We start from the raw sequence: 21,726 nt of genomic DNA, 5'->3' as shown, positions 1-21,726 counted from the left end.
AGAGAGATCAGAGGAATAAGTAGTTTTGGTCACTGTTCATAAGAAGTTATGTAGTTTCACATGACTTGCAAGATGTGAACTCTGTAAATGGATGAAGAATTGTCTGATATTTGGATTTTCCTCGTTCATCCCTCAGAACATACACTGACCTTTCCCAGTCTAGGGATAGTTTCAGAGCACTTTGGACTAACAATAGTATGGTGCAGGCAATGTAGAGGGCAAGTAGCAATCAAATGCCTAGTCTAGCTTTGACAGTTGCCATTTTGGTGCCATCATTGTTGGTAACTACCAACACCCTCTGCCAAAAAATATCAAGAATACAACCACAGTGTACACCAGTTTTACATTTATAATTGGACTTTTATAATATTCATGATTAGCACAAGGTTCATAACCATAAATTATACATTGTTATCTAATTTCAGTACAGAAAACGTTAATGATATATGTATTTAAAGAGTGGCATGAAGTCATACAGCCCTGTTGGCATTCTCAAAAGAAAAAGGTGTGTGGTGGATGCACCATTTTACTACTGCAGCACAGCAAAACCAAGCATCGCCAAACCCTGTCAGATTAGATGACATTGCCTCTAGTTGCCAATCAGGGTCATGAATTTGAGTCAGCACAACAACATGGTGTAGCAGGAAACTTCAACCCCAGCATTATAATTAATAAAGGTGCAAAACCAGGATTGTATCCCTCCCCTATCTCAAGTATTTCAGCAATACATCCCTCCCCCATCCTGACACCAAATTCTTAAAAAAAAAAAAAAAAAAAAAAAAAAAACTTTGCTACCTTAGTGTATGCTCGTAGTACTTTGGCAACCCATGCACACACATTCCTGTCATGTTCAACTTGCCATACATATAGCGGAAATTTCCTTTTGTACCATTTAATGTCAATGAGTAACATGCTCTCCCCTCGTTAAACAAAAAAGCATCTGGGAAGTATTAGCTCTCTGGTATGATCAGATTTATTTTCTTTCAGTAATTAATTCTCAAACCTACTCCAGAAGGTATAGAACAGGCTCAATCTGTACCCAATAACTTTCTGCAAAAAAGGAAACTTTCCCCAATATTCCTCCAAGCCATTTGCAAGGTACTTTAAATATTCTAAAGCCCATTTTCCTTTTTGTATACAGCGTTGCAAACAAAACGGAGTGGTCAGATTTAAGCAAACTGCTAACAGTCCACCAGTAAGATGCTGCTGAACTCAATTCTGAACATCCATGCTATCTACTTAATAGATTCAAACTACAGTACTTTAAAGCTTTAACGACTTGGAGCCAGGTGATTCCCCGGCACAACCACTGCCGGCAACGGGTTTGCAGCAAGGAACATGCTCCTTCCCTCTGGCCTCAAGCAGTTATTGCTATATTCTGAGTTTTAGATAAATAGTGCCTCAACTTCAGTCAAGAGTCTTGCAATATAATTAACAAAAGCTGCCTTTGAGGTTGAAATGTAACTGGACAATAGCAATAAATAATGGTAACAGGTATCCTCTGGAAATCTCCTCACTGAGTGGGGCAGCAAGAGTGTTCAACCAACTGAGGGGTCATCTGTGCCTTTAGGACCATTGTAAACTTCTCCAAGAAGTTAGCAGGACAGGAAGGGAGAAAAAACAGAGACAGTGTAGGTCTGTCAAAGAATGAGTTACATGTTGAAACCATAAACAGGCGGCTGGGTGAATCCTGGAGCCGTGTATCCATACGGGAAGTTGGCCTGCGGAGGTACTGCGCTGGGGCCTGCTGTTAGCATTAGCTGTTGGCCTAGAAACGGAAGAAGGAGTTTGCTTAAACAAAGTTTTGCAAATGCCTGAAATGAAAGCAAGTGATACATCTATGTTAAACTGCTAGCGTTCAGAATGGCTATATAGGTTCTCCCTTCTCTACATGTCATAATACAAACATGCTTGTTAATCTATACTTTAGAGTCTTCAATCCACTTCCTCCATTGAGGAGAGTGGACACATCAATTATGTGAACAGACAGGCCATGTAGCTGTTGTTGCCAGACAGATTTAAGACCAATTAACAGTACCTAGAACTGGGTGAAATTCTCACCAAACTTCAGGGAGATGGGGGGGGGGGGGGGGAAGGGACGACGACACACGACGGACGGACAAAAACCTTAATGACACCAAAACATTGTGAATGTGTGTCCATTTGTTAATTTAGAAAAAGCCTACAAGAATGCCAAAAACCCAAATGGTTTTGTTTCAACATTTCAGAAAAATCCATTATCTGCCCACCACTGCCAGTAACAAGGTGAGGTAGACAGTCTGGGTGAAAAGAGTATCCACTGAGTTTGAAACAGCTACATAGCCTCCCAATAATACAGATTTTCATTTCAAGGAATCAGTTTACATTAAGAAATGGATATTGTTAGGACTCATGCACGGTCAAAATTTTGACCAAAGTCAGTCAAGCTATTCATTTCAGCAGCATGTGTACATGTAACAACTCCAGAGATTGCAAATGCATCTTACTGACACCAATAGCGCACATGCCTCATGCAGTCAGTCAATTCAGGTATAAAATATCCATTAGGCAGTAGCCAGTCATGTATTTCCCTGCCTCAGAGCTGCTTCCAGGAGGTGCTATGAGAAGAATCTGCCTTTTCACAAAACAATCTATGATGCAGCCTTCTTTCACAATGGACTCCACAGACCTTCCATTTACCTGCCCAACACAAGGTTTTCTAGGATAGGCTATTTAAAACAAAGCCACTTACTGCTCAATTTGTCAAGTGGAAAGGCAGACTTCTAATCTTTGAAAGGTACATCCTGTCTGTTACTACTAGGAGGAATTTGTTTCAGCTGGAAAGCCAGAAGAGACTCTCTGGGAGGCTAGAAGCCATGTATATTTGCATTCACTCAATAGCCCCTACCTCTCCCTTCCCCCACCACTAAAAGGCTTGGGATTTATGATTTGTCTAAGGGAGTGGTACGGTAAAGGGAGGAAAAAGCCAAGCTGGATTTTCTTCATCTAAAGCTTTGCTACTCATTCAAAACGTTTAAAACTTAAGGTGTTGCACAAAACTCTAGCATATTAAGTATAACTCTTGTTAGACTTATCCAGGATAAGGGCTCCATGTAGCGTTCACTAGTTGGTGAGAAAACAAACTGCTTCAAGTTGACGGGAGGTGGAAGATACTAATATTACAGATTGTCACTTTCCTGTGGCCTAACTGATGAGAATATTTTGCTAGCACAAAAAAAAAAAAAAAAAAAAAAAAAAAAAAAAGACCACGCCAAGTCTTTCACCTACCAAATACTATTGGAGTGGGTTCAGCTACTTGTTCCTCTTCTTTCCTTAGGCTTTCAGAAGCATCAAGTTTATCCACCTATGTTACAAAGTGAACAGGAAAGGTGTATGAAGGCCTTGCCCAAGTCATGTGTCACCTCTTAGTGGTATGTCTCATACCAAATACTTGAAGTATTTGAGTGGTGCCTTGCAAGTCTATTTTTGAAGCCACAGAACGTGTGTTCCAAGTTGTCCATAGGGTCTAAAACCCAAAAGAAGAGGGGAGACTAATTCTGAAATAAGCATGAATATTTGCTTATCTGATACAAAGAGGTCCACTATTTGAAGTGCAAACGTAATGCTTATTAGGACTAGCTCTCCATCCACTGATAGCTTGTGTTGCAGCCATAATGTTGCCAATTTCATGTAGAATTTGACACTGAAGCTCTGAAGACCTGTGTTTGGCAGACAGCTACTGCCTAACACCTTCAATAAGAAAGTTTCTGAAAATACTTGCCTTCAGTATGTTTGACCATGAAAACCATACATCTAGCCATTGTGAAGCATGGTCTGATTAATACTCTGTTATACCTGGTGTAAAGTGAATAGATCTAGTACAGCAAATAGTAAGCTGTTTACAATTGGTCACACCAGATATGATCAGCTAACTTTTAGGAATATGCTACAGAGCCAGTACTATAGGTATATTGCTTTAAAATATTGTCTTACTTCAATTTAGGAGTATGAGCTTATTTGCATTAGAAAGCAATGCAAGCTCCTGGAACTTCAATAGGAAGACAACTTCAGCCAGTTCCCCCTCTAGAGCCACACTAAACTAAGGGTGCAGCACAAAGTGTTTATTTTGCTCTATATAAACCTGGTTTGGCCTTCGATATTTTAGACAGCCTCTACTTATCACCACAATACAACTGCTAGCACTCAAACCCCTAGATATTAATTCTGGCGACTAGGAGAGGATAGTAGAGGGTCCTCTACTCTGGAACTAGGAACTTATTTTTTACCATATAGATTCATTTACATGTGCTACAACAAGGGAAGCAAGTCTGAAAAGGTCTAGTCAATTAACACCCATGCCCCCCCCAAATCTTTGATGGCCTACTGAAGTATCATACCTTCAGAGTTTCCATCTCTGGACTGAAAAAGGACCTTCATTGAAGACAAAATGTTTACAGCTTCCTTTTTAATGCAGTCCTTAGCATAATTAACATCTATCCAGAAACATGGATATTATTTCCTCTAGAGGGCAGCAGCAACAGTGTTCAGCCAGCAGGAGTCTGCTACTAAAATAGTAACACTTGCTCAGCCCACTCTCTCCACAATAGTTGTCTCCCCTCACTGGCTCATTAGCCCAACTGTCTAACTTGTTACTAACAAGAGTTGGCATCTGAATGCTTAAACTGGTGCCAAATGGCTTGACCCTTCAGAAGGAGTGGGGTATTCCTCTACACCAGTGATGGAAGCTATGATCAGTGTATATAGCAGGAATGAACTGGCAAAGAGGTACACATCCTGCTGATAAAGAACTAATCTATAGGGATCAAGAGACTGCTTTCCAGTTAGAAGTGCCTACATGACAGGAAGTACAGAACAAATTTAAGTAAAGGAAACCCATTTTCTTATTTCACATTCTCTGTAGTTAATTCCACAGACTAAATTAGTTTCACTGCACAGACTCACCATGCATATTTCCCTTCTGGAAAATTATCTAATATTTAGTAGATAATGGTCACTTGTAAATCCAGCCAGCAGTTTAAAATTACTACTTAAACCCCATATTCTTTTAATTTGGCAAATCCACTGCACCACTCTTACATGCAAGTGGCTTAGTTTTAGGATTTGAAGCTGTTGTGCTGAAATGGAGAAGATTTTGCATACAAGATCAGTCGAAACCAGCTTCTGAGCATGCAGACATGCTTTGCCCTGCCAGATCAGGGGCCATCACTTCTCCAAAAAGCAATCACACTACTCTGTATGGTAAACAAGTCTAGCAGCTTACATGTAGACTGTGGGTAAAGCAGAACACTTGGGAATATCAATTATCTGGAAATTTCCTCCCCCCTCACAACTGATCCTGTGACCTTCTGGTTTACTAGGCTGCAAGTTCCTGATAATGTAGTACATCAGACAGAAGTTAAGGATGATAGAACTGGTGTTTTTTTTTTTTTAAGACTCATTAGCCCAAATGTTTATTAGATGTGTCCTTCAATTAATAGTTTTCCCCAGCTAAAAGTGAGCTAAGTCTGGCTGGATTCTCAAGTGGTGTGTGAGCAGCTGTGTTTCTACAGCATTAGATGTGAATAGGAAACAGAGTTAGACAAAAAGCTAGATTACGTTGTGCTTCTGGCAGAATCTACAAGTAGGTTCCAGTAACAGAATCCTAGGATATATATTAAGGGACACAAATGAACACAAAGTTTAAAATCAGAGACTGTCACCTTATTAAACAGCCCATCAACCTGCAAGAAAGTTCAGAAGGGAACACTTATCAAGTATCGACTCAAAAAACATCTGAAGCAAAAAACCACATCAACACACTGGGATAAGGCAATAAACACTCAATGCTCTAAAAATATCTAAGAAAATTAGGTCACTTTTTTTACAGTGACCAAGTCTCATTTAAATTATGTACATGATTACAATACTAAGTAAGCAGTGATGTCTAGACAGCTACTTATTTTAGCAGATTTGGTAATTAAACATACTTATTTACCATATATAATCTGCTGTGGTTTAAGACATACATTAAGTCGCATGCCATTTACATAATAAATGTAATTTCTCCACCAGTACATAGTATTTGCCATGTACTTACATCATTAATTTTCATGCAAAGATAGTATTTGCATATTTGTGCACTGTAAAAAACACATTACCGAGGTAGAAAAGGGACTTCCACCTTGTTGTGACTGTCCAGTATGAGGGCATGTATCTCCATGTCTACAGGGCAGTAGCACTTATTTTCTTCTAGCTTTATATCTGTGGTAAGTCAGGTTTGATTGATGCTGTGGGATTTAGCAGCTCAAGATTTGCAGACAGATGGTTAAATGATTATGGACAAGATCCTCCACCCAGCTGCTATAAGTCATAATTGCACCACTTCAATGAAGCTATGCTGATTTACATCAGCTGAGGAGCTTGCCCTAGCTAAACATTAGTTCCCCTAAGGAGATAAAATGAATGGAACTTCAGGCTTTAACAGTGGCTCCTTAGCCTCCTGACAGTTGATCACATAAATACGTGTATTAGCAGTCTCAGGAACATTGATGTTACAGTTCAGCAAAATGCTGGAAGTTCACAAGATTATTCATATAGTTTAACTGATTGTCAGACAGTGTATATATACACACACAAACCTGACAAAAGATTCTGTAGTCCCATAGGCCTACACCTATGAGAGAGTTTACATTATATATATTCCCATAGTTGCTGAAGTGGGAGGGCTCCAGAAGGCTAGCTGCTTCATGAAGTACTACTCCCACCATTCCCATGAAGAGATCTAGTTATGCCTCAGGCAAGACGACCCTGGCATCCTAAATTAAATTGATAAAAGGCGAAGAGCTCATGAGCTTAAAGCACTAACTGTAGTTTTATGTATAAATTTGAAGGCAAAAGCTTGACTGAGTTACCTAAGGAGTCAAGGAAATGGTTAGAATGTTGTAGAGAAATAGACAACCCTTATATTCAAGAAAGCAACATGCACAATATTAGCCCTTTTTGCTTGGAGTCTAGATTCACATTCTCAGAAGTATAAATAGCTAGAGAAGGAGAGTTTAGTTTTGTCTTTTCAACAACTAACTGTTATAGCCTCAAAGCATCATCTTTAATTTTGATTGGTTCACATTGTATGTGCTGTGTAACATGATCACGGAGGCATGCTAAAGTTATGTACCTGCACCTCAAACTGGTCTTTCAGGAACAGAGTTCAGATGCTGAACAATCCATGAGCATGGTCCAACCTGAGCTAAGCAAGATAATGCTAAACATGGTACTAGTTTCTTGCACAAGTAGTAGGTGTTTCAAAAAAAGCAATACTCACTTTGGTAAGGTACTCCCTCATCACCTGGATGAAGTAAGGCATTGCAAAGTCCATGATATTATGCCTCCATGCCAGCTCAAGGACCACATCTGGGTGCAGCAAGTCGTAGCATGCAAAGAGAGAGGCTGCAAAACATTCCTGTTTGCCTTCCTCCAGGAACCACTGGAGCAGTTTCTCTGCCAGCTCTGCATCTTTAGACTCTGCAGCATACTGCATGGCATCCTGCAAGTGAAATGTCACATTTGAAGAGTTATCACCTGGCCCATTCAAACTCGACTTCAAATTAGTTTTTTCCTTAGTAAGCCAATTCTGCAGATAGTTTGCCTGATCAAGGCAACAGAATGCCACAGGCTGCAAAGCTATGAATATTTTTAAATAAAGGCCGCTGGTTCTCTGCACTAGTGGTCATAACGCCTGCCGTATCTACCATCATTAATAGATGTCAATTAAACTAAAGCACTTATAGGATAAGCCAAGAATGCCCAGCACAGCTGCACGTACAAGAGGCCAGGTATTCCATGACCATACAAAAACAGACGGTCACGGAGATGCGCCATTCTACCTGGCATAGGATCATAGAATGCACACCTACAGGACAATAGATTAGCTAGGATTATCAGTATCCATTTTAAATCAGATTTGGTTTGCCAACTTAATCCATCAATTAATGGGATTAATGACAATAAATACCATCTGCTGGCATTAAATGAAGCAAGGCAGATGAGATTAAGGGACTTCCTTCAGGAATCACAAATGCTGTGTCAAAGTGTATGGGCATGAGTAAATCTTTTTAAAAAAAAAAAAAAAAAAAAAAAAGCAGTAAGCCTTTGTTTCTGGCATCTCACTGCAGTCTGTACTGGCATTTTAAAATAGGAAGGACTCCAATATTAGGCAACAATGCTCCCCAATATACAAAGTAACTAATATTAGAGTCTTCAACACAAAAACTAGAAGTGGCTTAGCTAGTCTATCATTAGGGTTGGTAGGTTCATAGGGCCTTCAAGTGCATCCTTCTGGGATGTCCTGCCCTAAAGAAGCTGACGAAGCGATTAATTCCATCTTGGATCCAATTCCCAGAAGACAAAGCTATGTCCAGACTTATGCTTTTGAGACAAACTAGTGTTTTTTCCACTTAAGTTATATACAGTGGTGATGGAGGTACAACACAAAAAATTCACTAGCATAGCTATCCACATCACCTACTCGGTTTTGCACTTAGCTTTAATGGAGGCTAGAGCCTCAGTAACTACACATTGATTTGGCTGCATCATGGCTCCCCATCTGAACTATGATACAATGCTGCAGTGAGGTCTCATTTTTACAAGATACTTTCTGTAAAAAGAAAGTACTTCTGTTAAGTGAGCATCCTAGTCAGCACTAGTTTATGTTCCAAGACAACCACCTATGAAAACAAAGGTTCTCATGTGAAAACTCCTTTAAGAGACAAAGTTTGTAGCAGTTTTGGGAAAGCAGGTGCAATCCATGCTGCAGTGACAGTAGGGACAGCTCACTTCCTCTTTTCCTTATCTCTCTTTTTTTCCCCCTCCCCCCGATAACTGACCTTATAGAGACGATCCTTCTTGCAGAGCTCCACACTCTGTTTCCAACGATTATTACCCTTGTACAAGTAGGCTGCGATACGCCTAAATTCAATCAATTCATGTTTCTCCAAGCGCTGAGCTAGTGTGATGTTATCAAAGTTATCATATGCATCAATAGAAGCCCTCAAGCCCTAACGAGAGAAAAATTCTGTTAACTATCAGAACAGGCAAGTTCCTTGCCACTGGAGAAACAGTTCAGAAAAGTATTGCTCGCATCAATTAACTTGGTTTTGAGGCTGCTGGTTTAGGTTATTGCAGTAAGAATGTGGCTGCTTTCTAGCTGCTCCTATTAGGAAACTCAGAGTAGTGGCATTTGCTCCAAAATTACTGAATGTATGGAAACATGGATAAAAAAGTGCTAAGTGTCCCTAGTAGTAGACAAGTTATGCAGCCTTGAACTGGTCTGTTTGCCTTGTCCACTTGACACAGTCTACACAAGGAGTTTTTAAATGGAGCTCCATATAGAGGCACACATTTAGCATGCCAAGGTAATTCTATTCTAATGCTATCCAGAGAAAAGTAACTTTAGGAGTCTGCTATTTACGCAAGGGCTGCTGTAGAGTATTTCTACCTATCACATATGCAGAAAGTGTTTGCTTCATTTAAGGGATCCTTATGTCAGCACATTAAAAAGAGGTACCCTTCCACTTCATCTCTACCCTTGAAGTCTTTGGTCACAGCTGCTGTTCTTCCAGAAGAGCAGAACTGACCCTCCTCCCCCCTTAAAGATACTGGCTGGAATGTAAGTGAACAAATGAATAATTCTTACAATGCATGAAGGGTGGCTGAGTAACAATGAACTCAGATGTGAAGGCTAGAGAGTGTAAATTTGCATACCAGTGTGCAAAAGTAAGTGTCTGCTCTACTCAGATGCTGTAGGCCTACTGTTACTTAACTGTTTTCTGTATGGAAGACTCACCTGATAATCCTCCTCCTCTGTCAGGAGATTGTTTAGAGCCTCATTGACTCCCTTGTTGTTGTGGTTCTGGACTGAACGCAGGTAAGGCTTCACTAGAGGCAGCTGATTAACCTGGAAGCAGAGAGTGGCAGTAAGGACATGTTAGATTAAAAGTACTGCTTTGAAGGCCATAATTACTTTAGACAAACAGGCTCTCCAGCTTAGCACTACAGACTAAGTTTAAAAACACAGCGCAAGAGTCTAGTATGGCTGCCAACAGCTCAGATGTTTAGGCCAATTTGATCTTTTAACAACTGGCATGGAAGAGGAGCTAGACAATCCAGAATACCTTACTTAAATTTAATTCTGACCTATTTCCCATCACCATGTGGACTATATTGACCGTGGGACAACCCTACTCCAAGTGATTTGAGGAGCACTAGCAGCATGCTTGCTATTGCAAGGAGGCAGAGACATCTCCTCTGACTCCAAACTCTTTATGTGAGAAGCCAAGAACAAGATAAATTAATTTATATACCTGACCCATTTGTAATGACTATTACTGACCTTTGAGAAAAAGCTGACTGTCCTAGTATGATCCAGCCGTGGAGATAATACCAGCAGAAGATCATTGATCAGCAGAGGTTTGTAGTCCAAATAGAACTGCAGAGCTTTGTAATACAGCTCCACATTGGCCACCTGGATAGGGGAAACACTGATTAGATCAAAAGTTGCATCTTTGCATCTGAAAGTTTAACTACGTTGGAGGGAAAGTAAAGTAAAACATAAAATTTAAAATTTGCAAAAAAAAAAAAAAAAAAAAAAAAAAAAAAAGTTGAAACATCAGGTTTCTATTTGAGTGCCAGCCATGTACACAGTTACCTTCTAAAAGCAAACGTCTCACTTAGAGGGATAGTACTTGTACAGATACTTGGAAGCAAGAAGCTGACAAGATTCAGGTCCCAACATGACTGAAGTATTTTATTAACCCAGTTACAATTGGGAGTTGGAGGGGGGAGAAGAATCTGGTCTCAGGAAGCCCAGATGAAGCCAGTTCAGCAGCTTCCTGATTTCAGGAGTTTGAACAGGTACTTGGAACCTTGTAGCTGTAAGATTAAAGCTTTTATTGTTTCAATTTCTGCTTTGTAGTCCATTTATAAAGCTAATACAACAGCACTGGGATGTTTAAGCCTCACATTTGTTTTATAGGGTCAGTAGCATTTCAAGAGCTCTGAACAATGCAACTGCAAGCCAGTATCCCTGACTAGCAGAAACTGATTTAACCGTTACATTTTAACATCTTCCATTGGAATTTTCTAAATAAGGCCACACATCTTTGAAAGAACAGATAGCAAACAAACATTTTGAACACTGAGCTATAGTCCTTGAGAACTATGATTCAGTCAATTTAAAGAGGGTGGCTACTTTAACTCACTTGCCTCCGAATGAAATTTTATACAAATCCAGTAAAAGTTTCAGCCAAATAAGATGGACAATGTTTGATTTGGTGTCTTATTTGTAAAGCAGACAAGAATTAAAATTAGTGTCTGAGAATTATCTGGTCTTAAAGCAAACAGAAGTGACCTTTCAATTCTGGTAAGGCAGTAGAGGGACTGTTTACATATTGCAACTTACCAATTATCAGACTTGAAACACTTTACAAATAAATCTTTTGTTACAGCAAGTTATTTTGTCTGTTCATATTCAGTTAAAACTTTAAACTAAATGTCATAAAAAACTAATTACTATTTGGCCCTTCACAATTCCAGAGTATGAAGTGTGTAAATTGTCAAAGCTAGCTGGTCCACTAATTAGATCACAGCTATTTACCTTGGCAATTATGTCTTTGAACTGCCCTTCTTTCCATGCATCAGTGGGATGATTCATCATTGTAATTATTGCATTGTCATACTCTTCATACTTGTCATAAAGGAAGACCAGTTCTCCCCAGAGGTGAGCCTGTTCCGCAGCTCTGAGCACCTGGGGATAGAAAAAGGATAGAAGTGCAGTATTAGGAGTTGCAGGTTGCTCAACACTTGCCTAGCTGCATAACAGTTCAACACAGTTAGTAGCTACCTTTGGAATGTTTACTCTGGACCAGAAGAGCTCTAGATGTTCCCTCATCTTCTGAGGTTTGAATTTGGAGTATAAGATGGCGAGTTCTGTGAACATTCCCATGTGAGCACGCTCCAGGCCCAAAGCAGCTTCCAAGAGTGCAATCAGCTCTTCAAAGTAGCCACGATCCTAAGATGGAGACAGTCAAGATTACTGATTGAACAGCCCTTTTCAAAAAAGGGTCTTTTAGCAGCACAGTAGGGGACAGCATAGCAGGAACAGTGATCTGAAGTCAAGTCTGAGACAGGGGTTCAAAGTTGAGGTTTCTGGGATGTACTAGCCCTTTAACTTACTCCATTGCATGGTGAAGATGCTCTCCAGTTTAAACATAACTCCCCTGTTTAAAAAGCTGAAATACCAAGAAGCATGCAAGTTTTTCCAAGACCAGCACCAATAAAAATGGAAAAATTCTTAGTTGCTTTGTATGCAGTAAGTCACTTACATGTCACCCTTCTCCTTTCCCCACTATTGCACAAGTTTCCTACCCAACACAAAAAAGGGTTCCATTAAGGAAGCTTAGTAGAAACTGAGCTCATTTCACGAGTGGTGTTTAAAGAAGTCCTCAAAGCGATTTGTTAACATTCTGGGAATGTCCATTGTTACCATGGCACTAGGAAGGGTCGCATAGTTGCTTCCATCTTAATGATCACTACATTAGCAAATCCGGCAAATAGGGAGCCTACAATTATTTCCTTCAGTCATTAAAGCAATCTAACCTGATAATAGCTTATCAGCTCTTCAAGTTCATCTGCATGGATTACTATATGCAAACCACATATCTGTGCCAGGCGGAACTCCTTTCCATCCACACAGGCAAAGCACACCTGTAACAAGAGAAGATTTTAGTCAACATAAGCAATATTAGACATCCAGACTAATGCACTGCGTTATCCAAAATGAATTAGAGAACCGTAAGACTAAAAAGAGTTCCTTTATACATAGATCAGAGATATTCCATTTATCAGATGTAGGTCAAATAATCAAGGTATTTGGAAGCAGACTGGAAGCTGTAACAATTCAGTAGAATTGGTCTTGCTCCACCAAAATAAGAATTATCCCATTTAAGACTTAAAGATTCTAAAATGGCCATTGAGGCCCTGACTTCCATAGTGTGGACCCTATCTTATGCACATTGCTCTTGTGAAAGCTCATCTTATTTGTGATGGCATAACACGGCAACTAAGAAATTGCTCATATGGAAGATATTGTGACAGCATATTGAGTATTTTGATGTGATCTAGTAGGTGGAAACATGGCAAGCCAGCACCACATGACAAGCAAGTGCTCTGAAGGCTAGTAGTCCAGATTGGTTTAGGAATAAGATAGCAGTTCAAACTAATATGAAATCAGACATTTCTGGGAGAAGGAGCACATTGTATTCTCTCTAAGTAGCACCACATGCTGAAAGGGATTCTACAGAGAGGCTTGACAGCGTTTAAGCTAAAGCCAAGATTAATTACCTCCTTCCAAGTCCTGGTACTGTTGGCTTTGCGGCCACTGTCTACAGCTGCCTGGTACTCTCCAAGATGCACCAAGGTAGATGCCAGACGGGCAAAGTTAGATACATTGTTGTATAGCAGCTTTGCTGCATCATACATTGCCTCCTCATAGCAGCGATCTCCAACCTAGGAGATAAAACCAGGATAAATGGGGTTAGACTAATGGGGCAGAAAGGGGAATGAGCAAACTTTGAAAGCTTGTCTGGTTTTCTTTGAGAGTGTCAGGAAATTTCTGGACTGACAAAGCATTTGTAAAGGGCCTTCCTATTTTATTAGGAACATAAGACATACCTGCTGGATGTGGGCATTGTTAGGGCCACTGACAAACTCTTCCAGCTCTGAGAGGCGGTTGGTTTTTGCCAAAGCAAAGATCAGTTCAGTCTCTACGTAGGACTCTCTAGCCTTTTTTCTGGCCATTTGCAAGAATTTAACCAGGTCCTCCCAATTATCTTAAACAGAGAAAAGACAAAAGCTTTCCTATCATACCACTTTAATTCTGATTTCCCATTGTCTGAACTATGTTCTCTAGAGTAGTCACTTAAGGAATGAACTACTCTGCAGGAGGCTGAGACACGAAAGAGCCATGTTGCCCAGCTGAGACTGGCTGACCCCACATCCAAATAAAAACCATTAGATCAACGCAAGGAATAGTAACTAGTCTTAACATTCATACATCTCTTCTAGATAATGATTACTCAAAGATGAGTTGTGTGCAGTTAGTATTTGTTCTCATTTTACGTAAAGATTGGAGAATTTAAATCAGTGAAACCACTTGACCAGATCCCATGCTGAAACACTGGATCTAAAGACTTCACATTAGTCATTTGGGACACTGACCAGCACAGTTATATTTATTAGCTTTGAAATCCTTTGTTAAACTGGTTCAGTCCTCCCACCCACTGTTAGTCCTTCAAAAGTTTCCCCAAGAATTCCTGTTACTCAAGGTAAACCATGTTCTCATTACACAACAAACCATGCCTAACTGCAGAACAGATGACGCCTAGGCTTACTGTTTCTACTAGCTGCTTGAACAACTTCCATATAAGCAGAGGGATCATCCGCCTTGATATAGGAGTCAATGGCTTCCTTCACCAAGTCCTTCTGGAGCTGTGCTCTGGCCAGTTGGCTCCATACAGCTGGTTCATTACATCTCTCTGCAAATTCATAGGCCCGGTCCAGGTTGCCAATGTGCTCTATCAGCACCTGTGATGTTAAAAGATAGTTACCAAATATTAAGTGCTGACACTCCAGTCTTAATCTTCAAATGCCTAGAGCTCTTTCCCATACCTAAAGACATGAGAAAGCAAAAGTTTCCCCACAATGATATAAAAGTATACAATCCGGTATGCTGGATTTAAAGCAGTCCTTTCAAACTCATCTGTAAGTGGTGGTGTTTCAAGATGAGAATGTCCTTAACATAAAACAAACAATCTCCTTAATGCAAAGACAACACTGACTGATTAAATTTACTCTCATGGAAACTTCAAGAGATTGTTATCTGAATTCTTCATTAAGATGATTAACTAATATGTTACCCACGTTTAGATTCATGATTTGTCTTTCCCTCCCATCCCCAGCCAACTTTCAAGTACTTCAAGAGCAGCTTTTTCCACAGTTTATAACATACATGTTGGTGGTAACTACTGTAGTCTTATCTACATGCAGACAGAATCTCTTTGAGAAGTCTACCATGCCCTAGAATTATTTACTTTTTTCCACCTGTCCCTGTGACCTGTACTTCCACAGAAGGAAGAATAAGTTCATAGCATGACTGCACCCTCACCTGTATTGCAGAAGTATTAACATCAAATTTCCTGAAGATAGCAAAGGCTTCTTCATATAGCTCATTGCTGATGGCTATGTTTGCAATATCTGGAGCATCATAGTTATCCAGACGATTGATGTACTCCATTACACGAGTGCGATCAGCTTTAATGGCAGTCAGGATCAGTAGATTCTGGAGGTTCCTTTAAACAGGATAAGCAGGACAAAAACTATGTACATAAAAAGGAGGCATTAGATGCTACCTACCATTTAACCTAAAAATGCCACCATCTGGCAGTGAAGTCCAAAAGTAAGGTTTTGAAATGAAAGTTTTACAGAAGTCTAGTAGACTGAAAGTCTTTCTCCTGCAATAGCAAACTGATGAAATCTGATTGCATTTCTCTCCTTTTGGCTATAAAAACAGGCTAGTTACCAGTTAAACTTTATCAATTCACTTTAACCAAAGAGTCAGTGTTCCTTTGTATTAATATACTGCGCCACACTGCTTAAGTTGTATTCAACCATATGAATTAAAATCCTGGAGAATACCACAATTTAATCACTACTGTGGCTGCTCACCTTCTGTAGCCGTATACATCACCTAATGCTTTTTAGCTGTGCAAAAATTAGATCTAGCAGCAAGATTGCTCTACAGTCTATACTATCTTTAAATGGCTGTCAGCTATTAGATGTTTAGGGGACAGTATTCCTCCCCCCCACCTCCCCAACAAAATGGCACCACTTTCCACCTACCTATGCTCACTGAACACTGAGTTGTCCAAGACAATCTTCTCAAGCAGTTCAATTAGTTCATTGGGCAGATCAGCAGTCATGAAAGCTTTCACAGTAACAGAAACCTCTTCAGGATCCTGTGTCTCAGATAAGGCTGTTTGGACAACCTAGTTTTGAAGACATTTGGAAGGAGCAGTTGGAGGGCTTTTCCTAGTCTCAGTTTAGATTAATAAAGAAGTTCAGTCCACTGAGGTAGGACACAAGTCAGAACCTCAGTTTCTGAAACACTCCAATACCACCACATTTCTTGTCAGAAGAGTCTGGCTACCAACGATTCCATTCAGTTTATTAATGACATGCTTTGAAATACTGATTAACTAGTATTTTGTGATGTTGGGCATTTTACACTAATGTAATGAAGCATACCACTGCACTGGTCTTACAGTATGACTAGTTAAAACTAATGGAGACTATCCCACCTAAGATTCAAATTGCTTTTACAGCTAATATTGCATTAAAAAGAGACCAGGCAAGTGCTAATTATACTGGGCACCTTTCCCTCATGAAAGATACTGTATAGAAGATAAGTCTACACTGAAGTAGAGGGGCAGATGGGACAGGCACAGGTATTTTAAAGGCAGGGGGGGGTGGGGGGGGGGCAAGAAGGATTCTGCAGTCATTCTGAAGTCAGAAGATACCAAATAGCAGCTTTCATTTCTATTTGTGGAGCCAGTTACTTTACTGTACCTGATCAATGAGCTGTCGTCTGAATGGACTGTTTTCCTCAAGAACAGTTGCCCAAAGTTCTGGGTCCTTCCTGCGTACCAAATAGCGAGCTTCACTCTTGAACAAAGAGTTCTCATTGCAAACCTGAAAGAGAAAAAACCACGAACACTAAATATACTTATAGGTAAGGGAACACTTAGAAAGAGATCCCACCCAACATAAGGTTGGCTTTTTGACATTAACCATGAACCATGCTCAAACAACAAATAGTTGTGACGACGACTAGTTTTTGGCCATCACTAAGTGCCACACTCAGACTCAAGCTTGGATTCTTACCCACTCTCTGATCTGGAAGGCTCATGACAGACAGGATCTCTTGCAAAGTTAGTATTTCTACGGGGCAAAAGCAAGTACTAGTATGATAACTTCTCATGGTAGTATTTCTACTTCTGTCTGAACCACACAAGCTTTGACAAATCTCATACCTAGAAAGGGATTCATTTTGGAGTGGATGAAGTTAAGGTCAATTTTATTTTATCTGAATTTTTCACTCAGGTTCATGGTCAAATGTCTTAAGATAATGAGTGTCAAAGAAGCACCAGTATGTTTCCATTTTGTAAATCTGTTTTGAATTTCACAGAATGTTTCCACAGCTAGCAGCTTCTAAGTAACTATTTGTGGGCTACAGTTTTGCCTAATTAGGACATTTTGTGCAGAAGTTTATCAGTGATAGAGGAAGTTCCCATAATGGTTTTGTATGTTTTACTGATCCTAGTTGCACAGTTTGGGTCTAGTAAAGTCACTTTTGGTTACATTTTATCAGCACCAGCTTTAATAGACAGCAAGATATATTTTGTTTTTCCATCCATTTTAATAGGAACCTAGAATCCATTCCTTCCTTCCATTACTGCTTAAGACTAGGCTGTTACTTAGGAACCTTAGGTACTAACTAATACCAAGGTTAACACTTTCTGACTTTATAGAGTGCCTTGCCTTAAAGGGACACCAGTCACAGAACCATTTTAACTGTAACAGTTGAAGTCTACCCAGAGCTGGTCTCAAAGTCATGAAAGTGCAGATACAGCCTGGCTACTTCACCTCTTAAAAGCATAAGTGCAGAGAAGATAGGGTTACATTTCATTTCTATGCAGTTTTCATAGCAGTGAGCTGCCCAAACAACAGATGGCCAGAGTAAGATTCCCTGTTCAACCTAGGAGAGGACTTCTGTTAGAAGAATCAATTTCCGTAGCAGAAAATTTGACTGTTGAAAGATAAAAGCCCTTTGCAGAGCCCATCGGTTAGGAGAAAGCAAGTGCACCAGAGTTCACCTTGAATACAATACTGAATTAATCTATTAAGACCGCCACTTGTGGCCATGCTCTCCCTTCCATACTCCCCTAAGGCAATGTATAGTAGAGTCTGGACACAGTGGACACAGCCAGCTTTTCATGCCGAGTCATTAAACTAGTGCAGTGCAACACTTATAGGAAGGCCAATCCTTTAAGAAACTACACCACATTCTAGTAAGCAGTGATTCCAGGCTGGGATGTGTTATGGAAGTGTGAACTATAGGATGCTCCATATGCTGATGCTACTCAGCGGTTTCCAACACAGACGTGGCTTATGCACATGAATAAGTGATCAGTTTATGAAACTAGAAGATGGATGAAGTTGAGTTGGTTGAGGCTTAATCCAGATAAAGTGGTGTTGATGAGCTGGCAGAAGCAAAGGGAAGAGCTGGCAAATGATAGATCTGTGCCACGGTAGATGGATTCCATTTTCATTTGGAAACCAAGACAACCTATCCAAGGCCACCAATAAGAGTGTCAAACGTATTCATAGGCCTTTCCAACTGCACCTGGTACCTTTTCCACTGTGGACTCTGACTATACTACAATAGTAGTCTTTACTTAAGGCTAGTCAAACATTAATCTCACATCAGCCGTTCCAAAGCTTAACATTACATAGCCATATTTTGCTAGCTTCAATGGGATTTTAAGTCAAGAAACTTAGGACTTGGCCAGTGTTAGAAAAGCTCATGGGTTAAAAAAAAGTAAATCAGAAACTTGATTACACCAATATTGACTTTTGAAAACACCACTCAACCCTCTTAGCATTAGAATACAGCAGATATTTGTAAACACAAAAGCAAGTTTTGCTAACCTTGATGAGTTCAAGGTCACACTGCCCCCTCTCATAAGCAACACAGGCCAAATGAGGATCCCTTTTTTCACAGTATTTGCCTACAACACAACTGTCATAGTATGGGTTCTCCCGAAGAAACCGCTCAGGGTTATTATTACTGTCAATGTAGATTTTAGCCAGAGCATTATGGGTGGCAGGTTCTTCACAGCCTTCATGAATTCTAGATTCCAGCCACGGCAGCAGCAACTTAAGCCTTTGGGGGGAGAATAAAGTTTGTTAAGTTTGCAGACAGACATTTCACCAAATGCACTATTTAAGTTTTAAATTTTATTCCCAATAACCCTCAAGGCCCAACTTCAAAGTGCCAGCAAGCTTTAAGATCAAGCTTGTTTCCCCAGAAGACTGATGCCACTATATTGGTCTTCTGGACCAAATCATTCTTACCTGAAAGCCTGACTGGTCTACAAAGTAATTCATTTAAAGCTTTAAAATGCCCTAAGCTTTTCATTGTTGTGGGGCACGCAGACAGACTATTTGGAGTTTCTCTGATCCTTTCCAAGAAAGTCTTGATAGGAAGGACAGAGGGGAGAGACTAGGGGAAATCAAGTCAGAGCTCAAATAAAGACCATACTACTGGAGCCAAAGGAGCCTCAACAAAGCTTGCTTAGAGTAAAATTTAACTGGAGTAGAGCAGAGTCTGCATACAGGTGGTGTGCGCATAGTAAGTCCCTCAGAGGAGAGTTCACTTTAAAAATGTGAAAAGTATAAGTAGAATAGGGCATGTGGAACATATACATCAACTAGAAAACTGCTCCAAGGAAAGTGTTAAAGGGGCTGCATCGGGAGAGCAGAGCCAGAAAAGCATTGGTAACTCAGGAAGTAGCAAGGGTAACTGTACACAAGTGCAGAGTAGCTTCAACCTCAAGTTTAAAATTGGGAAAGCTAGAGCAGAAACATGAGAAACAAAAGCAGTAGGAAAGGAAGTGTTTTAGCATCTGACTTTTGGGTGAAGGACTACTGCAACTTCTCCTGAGATTAAGGACAGAAGTTACTAGAGCAGTTATTTTCAGTGGGGTCAGATCAGAACAAAATTAATTTTTGAAGTGTTAAGAATGACAGGATTTAGTAGGAGAGAAGAATAATTTAAGAGTGAAAGGCTACTTCATGGATTCCATGTTTATAGCATTGTAGAAATAGTTTGTGGGAGTTTTCAGAACAAGAATTTAGCAAATTCTTGCTTGTGATTAAGTGTCCACTGGGCTCAAATCAGATTTTTATAGCCAGTGCACCCCTTACTGTATTAGTCTCCTGGTCCCACTACTGACAGAAAACTGCAACAATAAAAAAAAAAAAGTGTCCAACTGGCAGACAAACAATGCTCTGCCATGGCTTTTTAGGCTTCCCTGTCTTTTTTTTTCCCTCCCTTCCCCTACTTAATTTTTCCTGAATTTGAGAAAGCAGGACAGAGAAGCCCCATTGTCCCAACATTTGCACTATCTTGCCTTCTGCGTTCCTGTTCTACTAAGCTGATCAAAGTCACTGGGTTTTTCATATATATTTGCACATTTGTAGGCTCCTGATTTCTACCTGTATACAGGCATACAGTAGCTACAGTTTGTTCTCATCAAGCACTTGTGTCAAAACCCAAGTCTAGATACAGGGCTGTTTTTCCCTCCCATTACACAAGGCAGGGTTATCTTCCTAGTTCCCATATTCCTGAATGGGACAAACAAGTGAGCTATGCTCAGATCTGGAGATTTCAGTACATGGTCTGAATTATTAGTGCATGTGATGCTGTGAAGCCCTCTTATATGCCACACTCATGTGTTCTTGAAGATTCCACAAGACTGGATTCCTTCACTTTCCCTCATATTAGTGAGCACCATGGAAGGCATTAATATGATTTTTACTTCAACCTTTCACAATGTGATCAACTTATAGCAATACCCCCGGGGGGGGGGGGGGGGGGGGGGGGGGGGGGGGGGGAAGGGGGAGCCTTTTATTGGAGCCAAATGGAATGACTTTATACAAGTACCTTTATATTTTCTATTCTTACCTATTTCTTTTTTCCACTTCAGCCACCAGCTCATCAGTTGAGAACTGGCCTCTAACCACCATGATCAAGTTCTTAATAACATCTTCAGAACAATCCACATCAAGAAGCCCTCCAATCACTGCTGGTATACGGCTTGGATTCACCTAGAATAAACCACCATAACAATGGTTTCTTGACTGTCCCATAACTGGAGAGATTTTTTAAAAAGTTTATTCAATAATGTTTAGAGATGCAGGCAACAGAAGGACTATCTAAATTATTCTTACGTGAGACTTAGCAAGTACAAGTTAATCACTTTACTAGCAATATTCTATAAAAACCACCAAAAGAATTTCCATAAGTTACCTGAGACAGGCACCCTCTTCTCCCCAGAGAATCAGGAATGTACTTTAGTGACAAGCTTCCCCAGCTTAAGTGCTGGGGAAACAGCACTCCTTGGTTTAATATATCAGAATGATCAATAAGCCTAAATAGCTTCTGCACTGCAATAGCAGCGCACATTTTTTTTGATGAATTAAGCACCACTTTATTGAAATCTTAGTGTTTCATTCTGCTCCATTCTCCAATAAGAAGGTTTAAATCACTTATGGGGGCCGAACCACTTCTGAACTACAAGAACAGAGCCTCAGTAAATCAATGGTCTCACCATACATGCTGGGCTCTTTTGCCAAGTTTATTCCTTACAATATTGTATTTTACCTTCTGAACATAGATCTCAATGTACTTCTGCAGGTTGTTGCGGTATAAGTAGAGAACCAAGTCATGAACAAAGTCAAATCTGTCACAAACAATGATCAGAGGAAGCTGATCTGTGAGCTTGGCCTCCTGTATTGTTGGGGGGAAGAGGGAAGAAGAGAGAGAAAGGAAAATGGGAAGAAAAAGCAGAAGTC

General features: G+C 40.1%; 1 protein-coding gene across 4 annotated transcripts in view; it reads right to left on the bottom strand.

Moving 5' to 3' along the window:
* Positions 1 to 339: 339 nt before the first annotated feature.
* LOC137147587 (clathrin heavy chain 2) overlaps positions 340 to 21,726 on the bottom strand; it is a 50,104-nt gene continuing 28,717 nt past the window's right edge. For 3 of the 4 annotated variants that reach the window (XM_067539907.1, XM_067539909.1, XM_067539911.1), the window contains exons 15-33: positions 21,536 to 21,661; positions 20,837 to 20,979; positions 18,799 to 19,033; positions 16,657 to 16,779; positions 15,931 to 16,076; positions 15,197 to 15,380; positions 14,424 to 14,616; positions 13,705 to 13,862; positions 13,375 to 13,539; positions 12,631 to 12,738; positions 11,876 to 12,043; positions 11,630 to 11,779; positions 10,367 to 10,498; positions 9,821 to 9,931; positions 8,862 to 9,032; positions 7,301 to 7,522; positions 5,700 to 5,720; positions 3,268 to 3,343; positions 340 to 1,768 (exon numbers count right to left, since the gene is read on the bottom strand). In XM_067539907.1, the coding sequence (XP_067396008.1) occupies positions 1,653 to 1,768; positions 3,268 to 3,343; positions 5,700 to 5,720; positions 7,301 to 7,522; positions 8,862 to 9,032; positions 9,821 to 9,931; positions 10,367 to 10,498; positions 11,630 to 11,779; positions 11,876 to 12,043; positions 12,631 to 12,738; positions 13,375 to 13,539; positions 13,705 to 13,862; positions 14,424 to 14,616; positions 15,197 to 15,380; positions 15,931 to 16,076; positions 16,657 to 16,779; positions 18,799 to 19,033; positions 20,837 to 20,979; positions 21,536 to 21,661 (2,748 nt within the window). In that variant the 3' untranslated portion in view covers positions 340 to 1,652. The remainder of the gene's footprint in view (positions 1,769 to 3,267; positions 3,344 to 5,699; positions 5,721 to 7,300; positions 7,523 to 8,861; positions 9,033 to 9,820; positions 9,932 to 10,366; positions 10,499 to 11,629; positions 11,780 to 11,875; positions 12,044 to 12,630; positions 12,739 to 13,374; positions 13,540 to 13,704; positions 13,863 to 14,423; positions 14,617 to 15,196; positions 15,381 to 15,930; positions 16,077 to 16,656; positions 16,780 to 18,798; positions 19,034 to 20,836; positions 20,980 to 21,535; positions 21,662 to 21,726) is intronic. The other variant, XM_067539910.1, reaches the window with a different exon arrangement.

The sequence above is a fragment of the Emydura macquarii genome, unplaced genomic scaffold (genome assembly GCF_026122565.2).
Source record: "Emydura macquarii macquarii isolate MOO-44397 ecotype Brisbane River unplaced genomic scaffold, CSIRO-AGI_Emac_v2 contig_554, whole genome shotgun sequence".
Taxonomy (NCBI): Eukaryota; Metazoa; Chordata; order Testudines; family Chelidae; genus Emydura; species Emydura macquarii.
Note: the sequence above shows the minus strand (reverse complement) of the source record. Positions and strands in the feature narration are given on the sequence as shown.